This window comes from Musca vetustissima, unplaced genomic scaffold, assembly GCF_032173495.1.
Source record: "Musca vetustissima isolate MV318-11 ecotype Yass unplaced genomic scaffold, APGP_CSIRO_Mvet_v1 utg23622, whole genome shotgun sequence".
NCBI classification, from domain to species: domain Eukaryota; kingdom Metazoa; phylum Arthropoda; class Insecta; order Diptera; family Muscidae; genus Musca; species Musca vetustissima.
The window spans coordinates 25,283-43,504 of record NW_026875001.1 but is presented as its reverse complement, the minus strand read 5'-3'; the positions used below and the strand labels follow the sequence as shown (position 1 = coordinate 43,504).

At 34.2% G+C, this 18,222-nt stretch overlaps 1 protein-coding gene across 1 annotated transcript; it reads right to left on the bottom strand.

Annotated features, from left to right (window-relative positions):
• Positions 1-306: 306 nt before the first annotated feature.
• On the bottom strand, positions 307-17,476 carry LOC133337528 (protein rhomboid-like). Its single transcript, XM_061545747.1, has 3 exons — positions 17,054-17,476; positions 696-1,113; positions 307-620 (listed from the first exon to the last, which is right to left on the bottom strand). The coding sequence occupies exons 1-3, from the start codon at positions 17,474-17,476 to the stop codon at positions 307-309; spliced, it is 1,155 nt and encodes a 384-aa protein (XP_061401731.1).
• Positions 17,477-18,222: the final 746 nt, after the last annotated feature.

The following is an 18,222-nucleotide window of genomic DNA, read 5'->3' as shown; positions in this document are numbered from 1 at the left end:
TGTATTTTACCTTTTCAAATATATAAATTAATGACTATGTTATAGAACGGATGTGCAATTTATTATTATTGTTTTTAATCTAAATAATTGTATATTTATTTATTGTTTTCTGTTATTACTTTGTTTCAGTCTTTGGCTTGACCACAACAACATTTGCCATACATACAAACTTATATTTTGGACTCTCTAAATTCTTCATAGATATTGATATTTAAAAGTTGTTCGTTTTTTAGGTTATATATAATTATGCGAGTATTTGGTTAGTTTATGCAAGACGTCGAATCAACGACATCTAATCCATTCGACTTAAGAGATACCCAAATCATGCAGCAAATGTTGTCTGATAACTTCACCTTCCTCTTCGAGTTTTTGAGCTGTAATCGTATTGACGAGATTAAATGCAATTGCAAACAGAACAAATGACGCATAGACGCCAAAGGCCAGCCATCGTATTAAATTCGTTTGAGATTTGTGTTCGAAATTGATTAGCACTAAGAGTCCAATTGAGAATCCGGCCAGAGATCCTGTCAAATGGGCTATATATGACACCGACGGTATGAAATCCATGGCGTCTTCTGTGAGATATTTACTATAAAAGGCATAGCCGGTATCGCAAAAAACTGCAAATAAAACACACAAGAAATATTTTAATTCGACACCTCACAGCCGGAGTAGTTTTGTTTTGCTCGTCTTACCAAATATTAATACTGCCATTAGTTGAGAGGCGCCATAGCGCATTTGGCCAAAATTAATCATGACATTTGCCAGTTGAGCTGCCAGTAAAGCGTAAACACCACCACTCGCCCCCACCAAATACACCTCGGAATCAATGACACTGGTGCCCAGGGAACCGGCTAGAACACCGGCCATATAAATGACGGCAATACGTGCGGAGCCATGTACCATCTCCAGCGGCAGTCCATAGAGCAGCTGAACAATGACATTGAAAGCCAAATGAAAGCCATTTGCATGCAGTGTCATGTATGTGAGAAAACGCCATATCTCTAGGCGGCGATCGGGGCGATAAATCAGCAGCGATTCACTCGGAATACTGGTGCTAATCAGTTCACTGTGCGGCTTCACGGTTACGTAATCGTAAATAAAAACTCCAATCTGTAACGAAAGAAACGTAACGAACGAATTTTTATTTGTGACTGCGATTAATCAAAATGTTTGCGTCTATAACTCTTTTGCGGCTGATTAACAATTCAATCACGCACCAAATGCTATAGTTGATGCTAGCGATAGAATTTAATTGATTTTATGTAACATTTTGTTGTTTAGGCGTCAAATTATTGTAAACAAAATAGTTAACAGCAATTACATGAAACTAGGTATATATGTAAATAAATAGTTGAGCCTAAACGTCACCAAAATATTTCTTAACGTCTAGGATATTTGTCTAAAAACGTTAACATAATTTATTAAAGGGACAGTAGGGATTTATGTGGCGCAGATCATCGTGGATATCATGGGGTTTACATAAACGCTAAAAAATAATATTCTAAATATGTTTCTGAAATCCGAAACAAAGAAATTTAAGGAATAAGAAAGTTAAAAGACAGTTAATTCAACATTTTCATCATGGTCTGCAAATATATAACCGAAATTCTCTTCAGTTATCAATGCCTATATATTCGTTATTTGGCAACGGGTTGGTCCAAGTGTCAAGGTAAATGGCACTAAATAGTCAATACGTTTTTCCAATTAAAATGATATTAAATTTGAGTTTTGCTTAAATCGGTTCATATATTTTATCGGATTCATGTAAATGGTACACTACAGGTTCCACGTTCGTCTTGTTGACACGCAATTTTGTATGCAATTCCAAATAATCTCTACGATTTACATTTGTTTTTATATCTCAGCCTTATGGCTAATGGGAGTATATCGTCATCATAAATGCAAACGGACGTAACTACAATTTTACTAATTTTACAGGAGAAGCAAAAAACGTTATAAAATCTTTAAAAATGGACCATTTATTTTTTGAAAATAATTAATGGGTCGATTATGTATAGCAACCAAACTAACCAAACTCCAGTTGCGATTTCAACTGGCAACGCCACTGAAATAAAACTTAATATTATGAATATCAACTTTTCTCACTTGCCGTCGATAAGACTGTTTTGACAATTCTTCAACTAGAAATATTGGAAACAAACAAAAAAATTAATAAAATATTTCAGAAAAACTAATTATATGTGATGATAAGCTCAGTGGAACTATTTTTTGATGATGAACATTATGTTGAGGGTGTGTCATTTATTAGAAGGCATTTAAGAGATAAATCTATTAGAACTACCATCAGTTCGGTGAGTAGATGCTGACGTTTAGAGAAATGTTCAATCAACTGCTCATATTAGCTTGAAGGCGTATTTTCGACTACCAAAAGTTGCCGTTGTGTACTTAGTTGAAGCCTTAAACCCTGATTTCCGAAAATCCCGGCGGTCAACAGCAATTCCTCCTCTCTTAAAAATGTGTGCAGCTCTGATGTTTTTTGTAGAGGGAAGTTTTCAACAGTCCCATAAAAATGACTTCAACCTTGGCATGACTCAACCCACAATGTCGGTGGTTTTCGCCGAAGGAAAAACTGTGTAAAATTTGGATTGTATAAAAATTAATGGAAGAGGAAAAAGGGAAGAATAAAATTTTTATTCGAAAACAAAGTTCCAGGGCTTTGTCGGATGTATTGATGATACACACGTACATATCATGGACCCAAAAGAAGATTTTCGCCACTTTCTGCCATTCATTTGGAATGTGTGTTGGTCTTCTGAAATGGCCTTCCACACATCATCGATAGTGGCTTTGGTTTGACCAAAAGTCCGCACGCCGCGTGCTACATTTGGGCGAGCTTTCATCCGGGCAATAAGGACCTCAAATTGTTCTTTTGTAGTAATATTAACCATTGTGGGTAGCCTACAAAGTTCAGTTATTATAAACAGCAACCAGAAATAAATGGTTGCCGAAAATTTGTATTTGAAGCAACTGAAGTTGACAACAGTTGCCATCCATAATGCAAATTTGGCAACTGGCAACGAAACTAAACTATGGTTGCCATCCGCAATCGACCCATAAGTTTTTTTGACATTTTGTGTGCCTGCAAAAATATCTATTTGCAGTCGATTTAAGTCTTTTTTATGATATATTTGAGTTTGTGTCAACAGAACCTTATAATTCTTTCAGCAAAAGAGTTGTTCTAAACGTTATAGCATTTTTCGCAATTGATAACAGTTCAATTGACGGATTAAAAAAATCGGTCCGCTCAAAATTGATTCTTAGTTAACATCTCACATTTCAGTTTACGGGATTAATTGGCATCTAGGAAGATTCAGATCTTTTAATACAAAAACAAATTCCTCTGGACGAACTGTCTTACTCAAAAGGCAACTAACAACCATCAATCACTAGAATCCTAAAAATAGTAAACGCAGAGTTTACTCGAGAGCACTGCAAATGCTCCCAAATCAAATTCTATATATCTTTTTAAAACTCGTAGGTTTACTTTTAATTATAATCAACAATAATACGCATACCCTTACTTCAAACGCTGAATGGTTTCATTTTTGGTTCCGTTCATTCGTTCAATGGCCTTTCGCCACAATTTTCAAAAACTGTCCACAGGGAAATAAAGAAAAAAAGAAAAAACCATAAAATGTTATCAAAATTTCTATCGTCTATCCTGATGCAGTTTACAACAAATGGTTTTTGGACGTGCGTGTGTGAGTGTATGAGTGTCTGTATCTCAACACTTGGCAACAAATGCGAAATAAATATTTTAAGACGAGATTCAGTGTCAGACGATATAAATGGCGTAGTATTTCTTTAACGGCCTTTTTTGTTTGGAGTAACAAATATTAAGTTATACTACTTCATTGATGTTGTTGTTGTTTGTGTGGCATATTCCGGCTGAATAAGGAATTTTATGGATGTTGTAAAAAAACAACACGCAATTATACAATTCCACCGTAAACTCTCAATTGACAAAGTATCTGAAAATATTTTCACACATATGAGATAATCCATTATATTTTTGATATTTTCTGTCATTAGCTTTTAGTATTAAAATTTTGGGCATACTACACGCTGATGTAAATTTGGTTATAGTAGTAGTTATTGATGTCAAATATGTCAGGGTAGAATTGTTTGAAACAGAAAAATATCCTTCGTTTATCTTACATATAACAAGTAGGATAAGGTCATCTCAAAATTTGTCAAGATCTATAAAAATAGCGACGCGTTCACTTTTCTGAAAATTCATATTTTTTGTACCTATTTTTATCGTAAAAGTCTATTGAGTCCACGAATTAGTCAACTATGTTATGATGCCGATATAACGAATATAAACTATTTGTTTATTTATTGGAAGATGAAATATAGGTATCTGTTAAGAGAATCACAATCAATCATAATTTGATTGTTAACCCCTAATATATTTAAACTCTTATCGTAGGAATATTTGCCGCCCAACGAAACCCATAAATATTAAATTGGAGCGGGGATACCCCACTACGTGAATCGATATATTCCACTTCAATACTGAACATTTAAGACTAGGTATTTAAGCCATAAATACTGTATTCTTTATCTGAAGAATATTTCGAAATCGAAAGAATATTTCGAAAATGTTGAGCATTTTTATTGACATGAAATATCTCGTATACATACTATTTCCATTATAGTTCAAAAGGCATGAGAGCGTATACGTTACGTGCTCTCACATTTATACTGAACTTGGCTGACTTCATATAACACAACTCACCAATACCACCACTACTGCCACTACCAACATGTTCTTATGGCTTACATTCAAACTTCGTTTCATAGCACAAAACAGAACAAAAAAACTGGCGTGAGATTGTCTGCGGCTATGTCTGTCGTCACAAATATTTATGGTGTGGTAATATAACCAAACGAGAAACCAGCCAGCAATCCAGCCAAACGATAGACATAGTGGATTGAGGGCATATCAGACATGGGGAGACTAACCCCCAGACATTGGAATTGAACTATTTCAACCCCATCTACCAAATTGATGTGTTGGAGTTTAGCTTTCACGCAGTCATTATAGCTTACAACTAGCCGACTGGCAGTCTGCAAATATGTCCTGTCCGTTTTTGTGCCCTTCACCCCTCTTTTTATTGTGGTGCCTGGTGGTATTAATTTTAACTTATGTAAGTAAATCTTTTTGTTTCTCTTCTTCTTCAAAGTTGACCCATGTCTGGTGTAGTTTTTTTTTTAATATATATTTGAGTTCACACTACAACAACAACATATGTATGACCATATCACCCTGTGTAACTGGAGTAGTTACAGCAACATGCCAATGGATATGAACTTGTTTGGAAGTCAGTGTGTGAGTTCGAAGACATATGGCTTGGCATGTCTAATTTCAAATCGCCTTTTCCTAAGTACTCGCTGTCCGCTTTATTGAAATATGAGTTTGCATTTTGTAGTTTCTGTTTTCTTGTTTTGTTCACCTTTATTTCAAATAAACAATCAACTTTTATAAGAGTTCGGAGGTCTTATTTTTATGTGAGAATAACATGGACTTTATTTATTTTAGGGCAACAACATGTAAATCGTTTGGCTTTTTTTCATTCGCTCACTATTCTGAGTGATATGTCACCCCTAAATAAAATGGGTTGTCAATGGTGACAAATGTCCAGTCCTGTGTATGGTAGCCAAAATATTTTTGGTTGTATGAAAGAAAAAGCAAACTTTGGAAATTTTGTGTCTACACAATTCTATGTATCTCGAAAAATTAAATGCCTCGTATTTATGTCTTATGCATGTTTTTATGTGTTGGTCATTATGTTAACAATCAGCTTTTAGTTTGGGGTACCGGAAATTGCGCAAATTGTCATAATTAGACTAAATATATTTAGACTGTAACATCGCACCGAATCTATATAACAAATCGATTTCGATTTAGCATTCGGAATTAGACGACATGCTCTCAGAAAATGTTCAATGCAAATCCATGTCTTAACAATTCTCCGGATTAAAGATATTCTTAAGGTTCAATCTACACTTTAAAATTAAAGTGGCGAATAACACTGTGCACAAAGATTTTTATGGTGGGAAATTCGTGTTGGGGACTAGGTTACAATCCAATCTTTCTATTTTTTATATCCTTCACCACACTGTGGTACAGGGTATTATGTCTTTGTGCATATATTTGTAACAGGCAAAAGGAAACGAGATAGACACATGGTTCCTTTTGAGAATATGCATAGAATCACTTTTTAAGTCGATTTATGCATGTCCGTCCGTCCGTCTGTCCATGTTAAATTGTAAACAAAGTACAGGTCGCATTTATGATCGGAATTGCATGAAATTTGGCGTAGGCCACTTATTTGGCCCAAGGACGAACCCTATTGAAATCGGTCCAGATTTAGGTATAGCTCCCATATATATTTTCCTCCGATTTAAAGTAAATGGTGTACCAAAGTCGCTCTATATCTTTCGATTTGCACAAATTTGGCACAGCGTACTGAATTAAGCCTAGAATGATGTGTGTTAAGTTTCATGAAAATCGGTTCAGATTTAGATATATATATATATATATATTTTCGTCCGATTTAATATAAATGGTGTACCAAACTCCCTATATACCTTTAGATTTGCACGAAATTTGGCACAGCGTACTGAATTAGGTCTAGAACTATGTGTGTTAAGTTTTCTGAAAATCGGTTCAAATTTAGATATAGCTCCCATATATATTTTCGTCCGATTTTAGATAAATGGTGCACCCAAGTCCCTATATATCATTCGATTCCCACAAAATTTGGCATAGCGTACTGAATTTAGTCTAGAAGGATGTGTGTTAAGTTTCGTGAAAATCGGTTCAGATTTAGATATAGCTCCCATATAAGTTTTTCGTCCGATTTTATATAAATGATGCACCAAAGTCCTTATATAACTTTCGACTTCCACGAAATTTTGCATAGCGTACAGATTTAATTCTGGAATGATGAGTGTTGAGATTCGTGAAAATCGGTTCAGATTTAGATTTAGCTCCCCATATATATTTTTGTCCGATTTTACATAAATGGTACACCAAAGTCTTTATATAACTTTCGATTTACACGAAATTTTGTATAGCGTCCTGAATTAATTCTAGAACGATTAGTGTTAAGATACGTGAGATCGATTCAGATTTAGATATATCTCTCATATATATTTTCGTCCGATTTTACATAAGTGGTACACCAAACTCCTAATGTTTGTCCGATTAAACACGAGATGTGCACAAAGTATCAAGATGAGACTTGAATTACGTTATTGCGTTTTATTGAAATTGGTGCAGATGCAGCCATAGTTTCCATATGTATTTTGAACGGTTGTCTGATTGGGATTACATTTTTAACAGTGCGACGTACCGAATATGGTGTGTCAATTTTGCTATACATCGTTTTCCATAAATGTGTCCCATAATACGCAGACAACTCTAAATCTGACCGAATGAAATTAAATTTAGCATAGATTGCAGAAAGGCATGATTATGTTCCTTCGAGTGAACATTGACATGAAATTGTAAGGGTACATATGTACAATATACTCAAAATGGTGAAGAATATCATATAGTCGGCCCAGTCCGACGTTACTACTTTCTTCACTGGTTTTTTATATAGAAAATGAAATCCTGTGTACCTGCCTAATATAGATTCCTAAAAATAAAGTATTATATATAATATTTTTTCTAGGTGCTCCTTAATATTTTAAATTTTAAGGTTTCTCTTAAAGTCCCCTTCTTTATATTTGCGTAGTAAATTAACAATTATGTACATATATACCATTTGAAATAATAAATATCAAACTTTGGAAAAGTTTTTGAAGTGCGTGTTGACATCATCCTCAAATGTTTTATTCATTTTGTATATTTTCTTAAAAATTCCTACGAAAATTCTTGATGTCACTTATTCAGACCTTTAATGTTAGAAACTTTTACTTCAGTACACGCTTATGTACTAACGTTGACAATAGTTTTGAAAGTTTCTGAAGTGTTACATAAAACTACTATGAAGTGAAAATTTTGTAAAATTAAATAAAAGTATGATAGTAATCATGGACGTATGGAGGGGGCCGCCCGGCCCCCCCTGAAACGAATTTTTTTTACAACAAATTTATGTTTGCAACAGCGAATTTTTTCATTTTGTGAACTCCATTCTCTATTCAAATTTTTAACAATTTTCAACCAGCTGGCAAATGAAATTGCATTTAATTGATGACTTGTATATATGTATGACCTCTGGAACGTCCGAATTCAAAAATTCAAAAGGCTCTGGATGAACTAGGATTTTTAACCACACACAAAAATTAACAAAATGGCGAAAATATGAAATTTAATTTTTGAAAATTTTCCCAATTTTCGACCACAACCGAGGGGGGTTCGGTTTCCTTAAATTAATCCATACACATGTCATTCTGCAACCTATGCTAAATTTCATTCGGGCAGATTTGGGGGAAGGGCAATGGGACAAAAGTAAGTAAATCCATTCCAAACAAATCTCATCGGAAACCCGTTGATTATTTGGTGGGCAATTAACATGAAGTCGGTCAGAAATAATATGTCTGCATCTTCACCAACAAAAAACAATGAAGTCATTCTAGGTTCAATTCAAAACATCCTGTAATATTTCGTGTTAATCGGACAAACATGGAAAGTTTGGTGCACCATGTTATATGCAAATCTGAACCAATTTTTTCCCAATTTCAATTGGGTTCGTCCTTGGACCAAATAAATAAGTTGTGCCAAATTTCTCCCAATTCGAATCATAAATGCAACCTATATTTTGTTTATATTTCAACATGGACAGACATATAGACGGACGGACGGACATACATAAATCGACCCAGAAAGGTATATTCTCAAAATGAGCCATGGGTATATTCCTTTCCTTTTGCCTTTTACAAAAACATATGCTTACAGACATAGGGAAGACTGCTCAAATTCGGCACTTTTTTTAGAGCTCTATATCTCAGTGCTTATTTCACAGATATAAAAACTTTATGGGTGGTTGTTGAGTCTTAAATGATGTTAAATGATGTGTGTAAAATGTCTTGAAAATCGGTTCTGATTTAGATATAGCTCCCATATACATTCTCTACCGGTTTTAGGTAAATGGTATGCCAAAGTCTTAAATATCTTTCGATTTGCACGAAATTTGGCATAGCGTACTGAATTGAGTCTAGAATGATGAGTGTAAAAGTTCTTGAAAATCGGTTCAGATTTGGATATAGATTCCTTATATATTTTCAACCGATTTAATGTAAATGGTTCACCAAAGTCCCTATATATCCTCCGATTTCCATGAAATTTGGCATAGCATACTGGATTGAGTCTAGAATGATGTGTGTAGCTCCCATATATATATATATATGTGTGTGTGTAAATGGTATACCCAAGTCCCTGTATATCTTTCGATTTGCACGAAATTTGGCATAGCATACTGGATTGAGTCTAGAATAATGTGTGTCAAATTTCATGAAAATCGCTTCAGATTTAGATATAGCTCTCATATATTTTTTCGTCCGATTTTAAGTAGGACCCAAAATATGGCCATTAGGAACAAAACCTGCTGAAGTTAGTATAACCTAACCTGTGACAAATTTCGTTGAAATCGGTTCATATTTGAATATAGCTTCCATATCTATTTTCATCCGATTTTAAGTAAATGGTGCACCAAAACTCCTCAGGTTTGTAATATTGCGATGAAAGTTTACACAACGTACAAATTACTGATTTCCATCGCATTTTCGTCAATACAAGCACGATTGGTTTTATATATGTAATGTCTATCCACATTAATTATTTTTATAAGTATTACTTTATTAATTACTTTTTAATAATACTGCCTTAACATTTGAAAAGTTTTATACACGAAATACTTACGAAATGCAATGGAAATATTAGAAAAATATCTGTAAAAGTACAAAAATCCAAGCATCTCAATAAGCGTATTAGCTAGAGATTACAAACTTTGCGACAGTTATTTAATTTGGTATTCGATACCTATGGATCAAAGCTACTGATGTACAATGAGAGCTTCATATCGAAAACACCATTGCCGAATGTGCTCCCATGGCGAAGGTGCCTCCCCTAATTGTATAAAAGTGTATAAAAAATGTTATTCTAATATAACGGGAAAATGTAAAATTGGACTTAGGGTTTTTCATAAACATAAAAACTTCATATAAATATATTAATGAATAATTCCCTTATATATTAAACTAGCTGAACCGGCAAACGTTGTTTTGCCTTATCGATATTGCATCAATATAAGTTTGGTAAAAACCATTTGCCATGAAGTGTATGTCAATAAAAAGTATTAACACCAATGTCAATAACTGGTACAATAATGCAGGTCCAAGCACTTAACAGTTTATAATTTGGTAGAACTTATTGCACCAACATTTTTTAAATAGAAGATCATGTTTTGTTGTTGCTTCAAAATTTTTACATTACCTAATTTGTCCCTTCTTGAAGGATTCTTAATTACAACATAATTTTGTTCATGTCCAAAATTTTAGATTGGGCATAGAAAGTTTGTGGTTTCTGCTCAGTTATAGGTATATTTCATTTGTAAACAAATTATTAATTAGTTGTCAGATTGCCGTTAAGGGCCCCATACACTATAAATCATGCCGTCATGCCGATGAACCCCTTTGCGTATATGTGAGATTGACTAGTGTATGGCAAACTCTTCAATCACTATTCAAAAAAAATCGATTTTTATCCCAAAAATTGCATTTTGAGTCGTAAATTCAGTTGTTTTTTATTCCGTCACAATTCTATTATTTTTGTACACAAAATTATTTACTGCCAACTTTCAAAATGAATATTATTCACCAGATTGATAGGGTTTCATTTTCAAAATCAAAACTATTTTGATTTTCTTCATGCATTGTGTGTGTCACACATACATAAATAAACTTTCAAAAAATAACAAATACTATGATAAATGCTGTACGGCATGATGTATAGTGTATGGGGCCCTTTATAGATTTGTATTTTTTTGCTATATATTCTATATAGTTAGTTTTTTGACAGTTGTAAATGTCTGTTTTATATCTTAACTCTAAATCGTGAAATATTGTAATCGGATTTGTTATATCCTCACATTTTTTTAGAATTTGATTTAAATGTAACATTTAAACTTCAAGTGGTCGGCAAAAAAAAAGAAACATTGTCGTAAAAATAATACACTTTTTGACTAATATGAAAATGAAATTTAATGTCCAACAGCTTGGGCTCTGGAGAAAATAAGACAAAACTTCAAATATCTGACGGGAATTCTAATAATTTTCATCGATGTTAATGATCGCATTATTAGTATTAGAACATATACATATTTTATGAAATTAGAAGTTTTTATCTAACTAACTGAAAAATCAAATAAACATTAAAGCTCGATACAGAAATTGAGGAATTGTATATATTACTTAATATATTTGTTTTGGCGGAATCTCACAATTTGTTTGCATATTCTGACCATATACGATTTTTAAGTCCTTTGAATCGTCAAAATCGGTATGTATTGGCAATTTTCACAAAAAATCCTGGTGTTGTTTCCTATTAAGGACACGATCAGGTTTCGGTTAGCGGCCCAGACATCACATGGGATATGTGTTGTATTTATAAGTTCAAAACAATTTGTTCCATTATTGTGCGCTTTTAAGCATCCTTGGAAAGTAGTAACAGAATATTCATTTAATTGCCTTTAATTCGGTATTCCCCTAACTTCCCTCATAATTACCGGTATAGTTTTTAGTATAGGCTCCACATAATGTAACCGCTTAATATTTACTTTTCCATGTCTTACTGCGTTTCATTAGAGAAAAATTTCAAGACAATGACAATCAAATTGATTGTAGAAAATTAACATTTTTTGAGAATTTTCCATAATTGACAATTACTTAAAGATATACGCTGCCCATTTTTTCCTAAAATATGTCCAAAAAGAACTACGAAGAGATGAAAATACAAAGGTTCAATATAAAATGTGTGGAAATACTAATGTCGTTCAAAATATATTTTGCAACATTTTCGCCTTCCACTTTCCACTTCAATTACAGACTACTAACAGAAACTTCAAGTCAAATCGGTGCAGCCGTTTTGTTAAAATAATTTTTGCAAGATTTTCGCGGATTTTTGTAAAAATTTTCATTCATAAAAACCTTCCCACTGTAATTACCGACATCTGAAAGAAACTTTGAGTCAAATCGACCCAGCCGTTCTCAATTGATGAGTTAGTATACATTTTTTTGGCTCCATTTTTATATATATAGATATATATATATATGCTAGCAAAGTGCCCGCTACTTCGTATGCGGAAAGGGAATACAAAAAATATTTCATATGGTATCGTAAATACTGTAAATTTGTTGTACTATAGTTTGCGATTTAGTACTCTTCATACACATAAGCACTATTTTCCGAAATCTCTCTTACTTCCATTAAACAGATTAAAACCAGTAAGGAAAGTAGTAAAGTACCCCATGCAAAATTTCGTGAAAGTCGAAGGATATATAGGGACTTTGGTACACCATTTACATTAAATCGGACGAAGTTATATATGGGAGCTATATCTAAATCGGAACCGATTTTTACGATGTTTAACACACATCGTTCTAGACGTAATTCAACACGCTGTGCCTTGTTGTTTGTTGCACTATTTACCTAAAATCGGACTAAAATATATATGGGAACTATATCTAAATTTGAACAGATTTTTCCCAATTTCAATAGAATTCCAGCTCTGTCTGTTCATCAAAAACCAAATTGTACCAGATTTGGTACCATTCTGTACTTTTCGTACCTATATTTCAAACTTTGTCAAATCTACACTCCCACAGTAACCTAAGTTGCAACATTCGGGATTCGAATTCTGCCCGTTCACCAATGTCCAATTTGTACCAAATTTTGTGCTTTTCGTACCCATAAGTACGAATTTCCAAAACTACCCCAGTAATGTTCTCCAATAATAACCTTTAGTCCACATTTAAGGATTCCAGCTCTATCCGTTCACCACACTCCAACAGTAATTTTAATCATACATTTCAGGATCCCGGCCCTATCCGTTCACATAAATCCAAATTGTAGCATATTTAGTACCATTTAGTACTTTTCGTACTTTAAGTTTGAATTTTCAACACTGTCTCAATCCTGTACTCTAACAGTAATATGATTTTCAAATATAAGTTTTCTATTTCTACCTCTATCCTTTCATTTAAATCCAAATTGTACTAAACTTAGTACCATTTAGTACACATAATCATGCATTTTCAAAACTACCTCCATATCTCAATCCTACACTCCACCCTTAATTTTGATTCCTAATTTTAGGATTTCCGCTCACACAAAACGAATTGTACCCTATTTTGTACCGGCGACCTGACTTAACGCCCAACGGACATAAAGCCAAAAATTGATTTTGGGCGTTATGTCCGCCCAAACCCCGGACATAAACCACAAAATGAAATTGGGCATTATGTCCCCCAATGCCGTGGACATAATGCTCACTGGGCGTTATGTCCGTTTTTATTTAAAGTAACATTTTTGCAGTTCAATTGTAGAAATTAGAAGTTTATTCAAATCAAATATAAATTTCTTGTGTTTGACCCACAATTTGTCTACAGAATGGACATAATATTAAAGTACCTTGATTATTATGTTTATCTTGTATTCCTTCAAAACAAGGTTTACAAAGTTTTGCATGCCTGCATGGAAGCAGAAGCATACATTTTTTGTTTTTAAAACATATTTCACATAACAACCCATCCTGAATGATAGGTTGACTTTCATCCTCAGTTTCGCTTTCATCAATAGGTGTTCGGTCCAAAACTACTGGGGCGAGATTATTTATTTTATTGGTCATCATCTGGAGGAACATTTTGGGAGTAATCTGTTTATTTGCCAGTTGCTCTGTGAGAATTTTCACTTGCTCATTGCGGTCTCTATTTCGTTTTTTTGGTGGTTGTGAAATTTCCGAAACGCCATCTAAAATCTCTTTCAGATCAACATATTTCTGAAACTCTTGCTGTCTAATTATTTGTAAAAAGTCCCAGAATGAGCCATGCATTGGAATTTGTGCACACAAAAAGCTGTTATATGATTCCACAGCGCTCGTAGTTCGTACGCATTCACCATGGACAGAAAATTTGAGGGGACTTTCCTATGGAAATATATATATACATATTTAAAATTTTCTGAATATATATGTATGTACTCACTAAATCTATCCATTGTCTTTGAAAATAGTCGAAGAATTTCTCAAATACATTCTCTGATTTGTAATAACAGTTCATGGATGCGTACGCTTCTTGTTTGCACAAATTGAATGCGGTTGGTATATCGTCTTGAGGAAGCAGTGGTAAAACAAGCATCTTTTTAAAAATTCGCCTTGCCGCATCAGTGGTTTTTACAAATTTAGCCAATTCTGAGATGTTGGTTAATTTTCTTCTTAATGCTTGCCAATAATGGAAATCGCGCGATTTTCTTATATAAATCCACCGTCTATGACTATTGATCAATAGCTCTCAACATCTTTCGGCTTGATTCATTACTCAATTTCTAATTTAAAATAAGGAATACATTTTATACACATAATAACATCTAACTCAACAACTTACGTGGCGCTCATACCCGATGTATATAAGAAGTAATTGTTTGTAACCGCTTGATGGCACAACTGCAAATGTCGCATCGACAAGATAGTGACGAGAGTCATCATCCATAGTAGAAATTAATTTGGTCATTGGTAAGGAGCAGAATAGGGTGTAGCTAAAGTCTGTTTCCAGGATAGTTGTTTGATAAAATGGTTCGTCCGGCGCGCTCTCACACATGCCGTATTGCTTCATGTGTTCGCTTTTGGCAAATAGGTTTATAAATTCCTGAGGAGTTTGTGGAGATTTCGGCATAGCTTGGCTCTTTATCCGCCTCAAGTGCCTCTGCATTTTGTTAAAGACAATTTGATCAGCACTATCCTTAGCATTTCTGCATTCAGCGTTAAAAACAACTCAAACTTTGTTTGCTACCAAGCTCGGTTTGGAAACACCTTCTTTTATTGCAGCTTTTAATTTAAATTGTTTCATTAGGCTTTCCTGGTCGCCATGGTCAGAGTGTCCATTATTTTCTTTTGGTGAAATTGCTACTTCTCTGTTAATAACTTGAAGAAATGCTTTGCAATTATTTTGATAACAAATGTATCGCCTTATGCACTCTCCTTTTTTATTTGTGTATTGAGTTTTAAAATTGTACAATTGTTTTTTCGTCGGCGTATACACTAACTCACAATTGCGGCGAGCGCCTACAACAAACTCGAATACAACAATTTCACCCATTCTTATCACTAGTTTGGAAACAACTGAATGATGATTGCTATTTTACGCATCAACCACTGATCTTTTACAACTCATTCTTAATAGCTAATATACCGTTATTTTGAAACCAGTTCTGCATTAAAACATACCTAGTTCCCAAAATATTACATTTAAATCATTAAATTTTGAAAAAAACCCAAAATATTTTTTGGGCGTTATGTCCATTTCGTATGCGGACATAACGCCCAAAAAAGTTTGGCGTTATGTCCTATTATTTTTGGGCATTATGTCCGCAGCATGGGGGGACACAACGCTCAATTTGATTTTGGGGGTTATGTCCGGGGTTTGGGCAGACATAACGCCCAAAATCAATTTTGGGCTTTATGTCCGTTGGGCGTTAAGTCAGGTCGCCTTTTGTACCATTTAGTGCTTCTCGTATCCAAGAGTACGAAATTCCAATACTACCTTAATTCTGTGATTTGAATTCTAAATTTAAGTTTTCCATCTCTATCCATTCACTCTGATCTAAACTGTACCAAATTTAGTACACGAAATGACAAATTTTCAAAACTACCGACATATTTCAATCCTGCACTCCAACAGTAATATTAATTTAATCAAATTTTCAGGATCTCAACCCTATCCATTGGTACCATTTAGTACTTTTTGTTTCTATAATTAAGCTACGTCAATCCTACACTTCAAAAGTAATTTTAATTCCAAAATTCTGGAGTCCAACTCTATCCACTTAATCAAGTTGTACCAAATATAGTTCCATTTAGTACACATACGTACTATGCTTCCATACCTTAATTCTATATTCTAAAAGCAACCATTATTCCAAATTTTAGGTTTCCAGCTCTCTCCGTTCACCCAAATCCAAATTGTACCATATCTAATGCCGTTTAGTACTTTTCGTACACACAAATACGAATTTCCACAAATGTCTCTATAGCTGAATCTTCAACAGTAATCAGAATTCCAAATTTCAGGTTTTAAGCTCGTCCGTTTGAGCAAAATTCACATTGTACTATATTTAGTACAATTTAGTACTTTTCGTACCAATAAGTGGGAATTTCCAAAACTACCTCAATTCTATACTGCAACTGTCATTTTAATTCCTAATTTCAAGACTCCAGCTCTATATGTGAACCGAAATCCAACTTGAACCAAATTTGGTACTTTAGGTACTTTTCGTACACAAAGGTACGATTTTTTAAAGCTACCTCAATTCTGTATTCAACAGTAGTCCTAATTCCGATTTTCAGGATTCCATCTATATGCATTCAACTAAATGCAAATAGTACCATTTAGTACTTTTTAAAAAACATAAGTACGAAAATCTTAAACCATTTCTATAGACTTATAGGTCGAATTTCCAAAAACCCTTTCGTACATCTTTCTAACTTTCCATCAGTGACCCACATTCCAAACTTCAAAATTCTAGCTCTTCCCGTTCGCCTAGTACAAAGGGTACCATATAGATGCCGAAATTTTGGAGGTACAGTTATATGGGTCCAATCCTAAAGCGAGTGTAAAATACAAAATTACAGCCAATTCGGTTGAATACCAAAAATCCCAGGAGAATCAACAATGTATGTTCAAAGATTTAAAGCTCTATAGTGACTACTTGCTATTTATCAAAAACATATTTTCCAATTGGGAATATCCCCAAAAGACAACACACATTACTATCATACAGAATTATTGCAAAACTACTTACCTCTAATAGTGATATGAAAATTATGAATATGGGTGGTGGCCACCAGCGTTTTTCATCAGCTAGAAATTTGTCATCGGACATGCCCAGTTGGTTGGCTCTAGCCGCTATCGAATTTGGCAAAAATTTAAATCTCATTGGTAATTCATAACAATGAACGGTGTGTATGCAATATAGACCCTGAGAATTGAATTCCAAATCATCGTCCGCCCTACTGCAATGGCATTTAACATTTAGGACTACACCGGCAGTAGCAGCAACAACATCTAAATCCTCTCTATTTGATGGTGACGTTGATTTATTCAATGTCCGCGTAAATTGGGTTGGCAACTCACTCGGAATGTCGACGCGAGTTGATGTCTGCAATTCGTTAGGCTTCGCGGTGACACCTAGCATATCCGGTTGTTGTATTCCAGGGGCTATCATATCGTTGCAAATCCCTCATTTAATCTTTACACACAAACGACGCCGGAGACACACAAAGTGATTTTTCTACTGACAAGAAGGAGGAGGATGATGATGATGGGCATGGGCATGTTCTGTTTTGAACAAATCTTTGGCTTTGGTTTGTTTTGTTTTTTTTGCGGTTGATGTTTTTTTGTTTGTTATTCACTTAGTGGCGATGCTAATTTTAAATGGGAAACAAATTCATTTAGTTGGGGGCTCACTTAGTTAGGCATCTGTTTGTGTTCCATTGTGACAGTGACACTGTTCCAATGTCTGTTCCTTGGCAGTGCAGCCGTCGTGTTGATTTGGCGGCGCTATAAAATGCCACTATGTCACGTTGAAATGTTGTCGTATGTCACCTCCGCTACATGTGGATGTGTAAACTCACCCCGTTGGCAACATCTCATTTATGCTAGAAATAGAATTGAAAGAGAAAGAGGTAAAAATCACCAACAAATAAACGAAGAAACACTTTAATAAAATTACATCTTATTTAAGAATCATGAGAGTAAAAATATATTTTCTAGGGATGTGATATATTTAATGTAACCGAATAATCTAATATATTTTGTAAAGAATCAAGTAGTAAATCAAGATTATTTTGGTTGTGATTGAATTATGAAGGAAGCTTGTAACCTGTAGAGGGTGCGTCCATAGGGAATTCGGAATTCAGATGGGTAGAGGTTGAACAGTTTCTGGAACAATTACCCCACCTTGAGGAATAT